The sequence below is a fragment of the Nansenia antarctica genome (assembly GCF_963989245.1).
Source record: "Nansenia antarctica genome assembly, chromosome: 5".
NCBI classification, from domain to species: Eukaryota; Metazoa; Chordata; class Actinopteri; order Argentiniformes; family Microstomatidae; genus Nansenia; species Nansenia antarctica.
This window is the reverse complement of record NC_137690.1, coordinates 14,463,936-14,468,567: the sequence shown is the minus strand read 5'-3', so window position 1 is coordinate 14,468,567 and position 4,632 is coordinate 14,463,936. Positions and strand designations below refer to the sequence as shown.

The window sequence follows — 4,632 nt, the reverse complement described above, 5'->3', positions numbered from 1 at the left end:
CTTTCTTGGGGTCTGTCCTCTCCTGTCTGGCAGTGCATGTTGTGTAGCTTAGTCCCTCTGTGTAACAGGGACATCGCTGATCATAGTGAGATGGGTGGGGGGGGCTATATATATACATATATATATATCTAATACTGCTGTATTTCAGTCATCATCTTTATTCGATTTGGGATGTGTTCATAAAGAAGCATGAGTAATTAATTCAATCTATTACACATGTTAGAACTGGCAACAATATAGCAAAATTAGATGGGAAGATTAGTAAAAGTAAATGGCATGCCCTATTTAATCATTGCTTGTGTTGAAAATCTGCACTGTAGTAGCATGTAAAATGTTTTTCATCTTTCCTCTTCTCCCTTAGATGATACGAGTCATGAGTCGGCCGAGCCTTCCCGAAGTGACGCGACAAACGCAGCTCAACACCTGCGGATAGCAAGTCCACTTCTGGCCTCACTGCTCGTCTGCTTAACAGCACTCTCCACCTTATAGCGCCTCCCACTATCCTGGAGGGGCATCACACCCTGTGCGGCCTATATCTGCCCAATGAGGTGGCTAGGATGGGATGGGGGTCTGGGTTTAGGTGGAGAATGGGCTTCTCAAGGAACACTCTATTTTTCTTCAGATATTTAAGTGGTCTTTTCTCCGTCAGTGAGTGAAAAAGTTGATGTTGGAAGCGGGAGAGACTGTTCCCCTCTTAAAACGTTCAACTAAGATGCCAAATCCCGTTTTTTGACACTTAGTGATTCTAATTTTCCCGTGACTTTTTGACATCCCTTTACGCCATGCCGTTTCATCGCATTGCTCACACATGTACATGTACACCCACACACACACACACACACCCACACACACATACACATACACCCCCCCCCCCACACACACACACACACACACACACACACACACACAGACCTATTCACTGACAGTTTTTACAGTAGCTCCTTTACTAGGTAGCATAGCAGCACGACACAGTAAATGGTGGTTGTATCTGTTAGAAATGTAGATGAAGACAAAGCGATCAGATGTGTGTTCTAGAAACCTCCCTCCAAGCCTTTGTGCAATAGTTAGAGTAGCATAGTTAGAGTAGGATAGGATCTGCTATGGGCAAAAAAGAGATGGTTTGATGTATGATGAAACAGCAAATTAGTCTTGTGGCCTCTTTGATGAAGGAATGATGTCATTTTAGCCCTTTTGTTTGTCTGTAGAATGGCTTGCTACAGTCAACATAATGTTAGCCATTTGCTTTGACTCCCAAACAAACACAAATTGAAACTTTCTCAGACAGTAGTTATTAGAATGAACGATCAATATTTCTCAAAGTTCACCACACAATTTCTAGCGGCAGACAATATATAATTTCTGCTTTTGTTCAGCGAGTTCATCTGTAATTGCTCTATTGTGCCAGATGAGACTTTTGTCAATAATAACAAAACCTCACAGAAGATATTGTACTCCCTCCTCACTCCAATGATTGCTATAGTGCTTAAGTTCGATAAGCAGCAGTTTTCAATTGGAATCAAATGCTTTGCTGTGATAGTATTACAGTTTTTCTCTATCGCTTTAACATGTTTTCTCAAAGCATAGCTTATTTTCTCTTAACTCTTAACACAAATCCAAAAACTCACATACAAAACCCTGAACTCCACAAATCTCTTGCAAAAGCAAACACTGCATTCAAAATAATGTCATGTCTACTCAAAATGAAATGTTGTCGTCAAATGACAAACACACACCATCAAATGAAGACACTTGAACACTCAAGTGAAATACTGTACATACATTGAAATACTGTACACATCTCAGCAATGACAGTTGTATTTGTAAAGTGTTCTTCATACAGAACAAACAATAGAAAAAAAGAAAATAAGGCTTCTGCATATACTCTACACAAAGGCCACAAGACCTCGTCGACATCACAGGCAATGTTCTCCCTGGCCAAGCAGATGGGAAAGTATCGCCTGGCATGACAAATCCAGCCCTGATATACTTCAGATATATTTCAACACAGGAGAGCTCACCTTTGGCCCTTTTATTGCTAAAGCTATGATTGCTAATTCAAATGCAATAGGTGTTTGCCCATAGGTGATTGTGTGATTGGTGGTTTGAGTTTAGCATTAGCATACCATGGTAATGGTAGTGTTTTCCATGTAAACACAAGATATTTTTTATCAAGGAAGATTGTGCCAAATGTAGAGAATTGTATTTAGTGTTTTGTTAACTGTGTGGTTTAGAGCTGCAAAATGAGTGATAAGCAAGAAATGTGTTTGTCATTGTGAATAATTGGTGTGAGATAAAATACACCAGTTTCAGGCTTTGGTCATTGTGTTTGAGGTTTCGATGTTAGTGTTAAAGCGATAGAGGAAAAACTGTAACTCTGCCTTTTCTGAATGTCACCATTGGAAATGGTACTCAAAGAACAGGAATGCATTCTGTATTTTCAATAGGTTATATGAACCGTCTAGGACGCAGTCTTACAATGGAGTGCCTGTATAACCATGTACTGTACTCAGCTTTTCTGCCAGTCTTTACCACTTGAGTGTAACCACAACTCAGCTTCAGCTAGCATTAGTCAATCAGCCCTCATATGCTGTAGCCACAGTACATTACATTAGAGCAGACAGCCTGTACTCCACTGGCCTGCCCCATTCATTATCCTGATACATAACTCAATCTAATCAGCTGAAAATGATATGTTAATTGAGTAAAATCTCCTCTTACAGTGAGGCAGAGCTCAGTTTGATTTAGTTTGACTAGGTTTGAGTCTTCCCCTACACCCACTGTGCTATAATGACATTGAACTTCAACTTGGATTCACACAGACTCACATGGCTTACATGGATGGACAGATCCATGAAATAAAGAGAGAGAGAGAGAGAGAGAGAGAGAGAGAGAGAGAGAGAGAGAGAGAGAGAGAGAGAGAGAGAGAGAGAGAGAGAGAGAGAGAGAGAGCAGTTGCGTGCCTAGTTACCGCTCCTACTGTTACTGGTTTAAGTGACTCTTTAGTGAGGTTCAAAATGACAGGCATGCGGATCTCATGTTGTGGCAAGGCAAGTTATTCCTGGTATTAAAAATAGATGGTCGAAGGCTTGGGGGGTCTCGGGAGGGGGGGGTGTAGATTTCAAAGTTTTTTTAAAGTACCAGTGACCTTGCAGTTAGAGAGAGCTGGTGAATGAAGGAGATAGGATGGGGGGAGGAGAGAGAGAGAGAGAGAGAGAGAGAGAGAGAGAGAGAGAGAGAGAGAGAGAGAGAGAGAGAGAGAGGGAGGTGGATGTTTGACTAGAGTGCCTAACATAAACTATCCGATACATTAATACACTATCAACATGGCACACACATACTTCAGTCCTATTCAATCTCCAAAGGCATGTTCTCTATTGTTTTGTTTTGTTTTTGCTTTGCTTTGCTTTTATTTTTGTGGCTGCCTTTACTATTTCTCCCCAGAAGGGTTGTGTGCAGTGCTAGCGGCCATGTTTGTTTTCGTACTATGGTAACAATGCTATTACAGTAGAATAGCAGCTCAGCTTTGGGGACTAGGAGATGGTTAGATGACGCCATTTAATGAGGTACTAATTTTCACCAGTCACACCACAGGGGAACAAGCACCATGTTGGATCCAAGATGGCTGCCTGTCAACAAATTAACACTATACTCTCTTGGAAACCAACTTCAATTGTATTCTATTATAATTACCAATACTACTCTTTTATCATTATTGCTATTATTAACATGGTTTATTCTGTACACACCATAACCTGGGAAATGAGGATCAACTTGTTAACTGGATACCGTGTATCCTGAGGTAGAAAACCATATAACATGTAGTGTTAGATTAGTAACTGTTTTTGTACCTTTCTGGAGGACAAAAAGAAAAAAATTAGACACTTCATTGTTAAATCTGTATTATTATTATTATTATTATGATTATCATTATTATTAATAACATTATAATTATTATTATTGTTATTATGATTGTTATTGTTGTTATGATGATGATGATGATGATATTATTATTATTATTTTGTATTATTATTATTATTATTATTAATAATATTATTATTATTGTTATTAGCAAAAACTCTTGATGTAAATAGTGTTTGATATTAAAGTATTAATTTGATTCTTATGTCTTTTCTAAAAAAAGAAAAATGAACATGGATAATCTTTTGGGAGTGTGTATACACAAACAATGGATTGTGTACCTTGATCTCAAATGACGAATGATGCTTTGAGAAATCAGAAGCGGATCCCTGTACACACCCGTACACACCTGTACACACCTGTGTGTGTACCCTGCCTGTGCACAGCAGGTTGGACATTAGCCAATGGGGGCCTCACCTGCTACATGTTTCCAACCAATCAACCACCACCATCACCAGTTCTTCACTACGATCCATACAGAGAGAACAAAATTAAGGACTTAATTAACGAATGGTATCTGTGCTTTTTCCGCCTTTGACATTTGATAGCATGTTAGCCAATGCAGAGGGTGGACTGTTTTTTTTTTTTTTTTTAATGGAAGGATCTTGCCAGTTTCATATGTGGCATGTGCATGGACTTGATAACAAAACATGTAAAAAACAAAAAAATAGAAGTGTTTTCTTTTTCTCTTTTGTTTTTCCTTTGAAACGTTGT

The 4,632-nt window shown here is 39.0% G+C and overlaps 1 protein-coding gene across 2 annotated transcripts in view; it reads left to right on the top strand.

The window, feature by feature from the left end:
• efna5b (ephrin-A5b) overlaps positions 1–489 on the top strand; it is a gene marked incomplete at both ends in the record, with an annotated part of 90,044 nt that extends 89,555 nt beyond the window's left edge. For both annotated transcript variants that reach the window (XM_080531245.1, XM_080531244.1), the window contains one exon: positions 362–489. In XM_080531245.1, the coding sequence (XP_080387371.1) occupies positions 362–489 (128 nt within the window). The remainder of the gene's footprint in view (positions 1–361) is intronic.
• Positions 490–4,632: the final 4,143 nt, after the last annotated feature.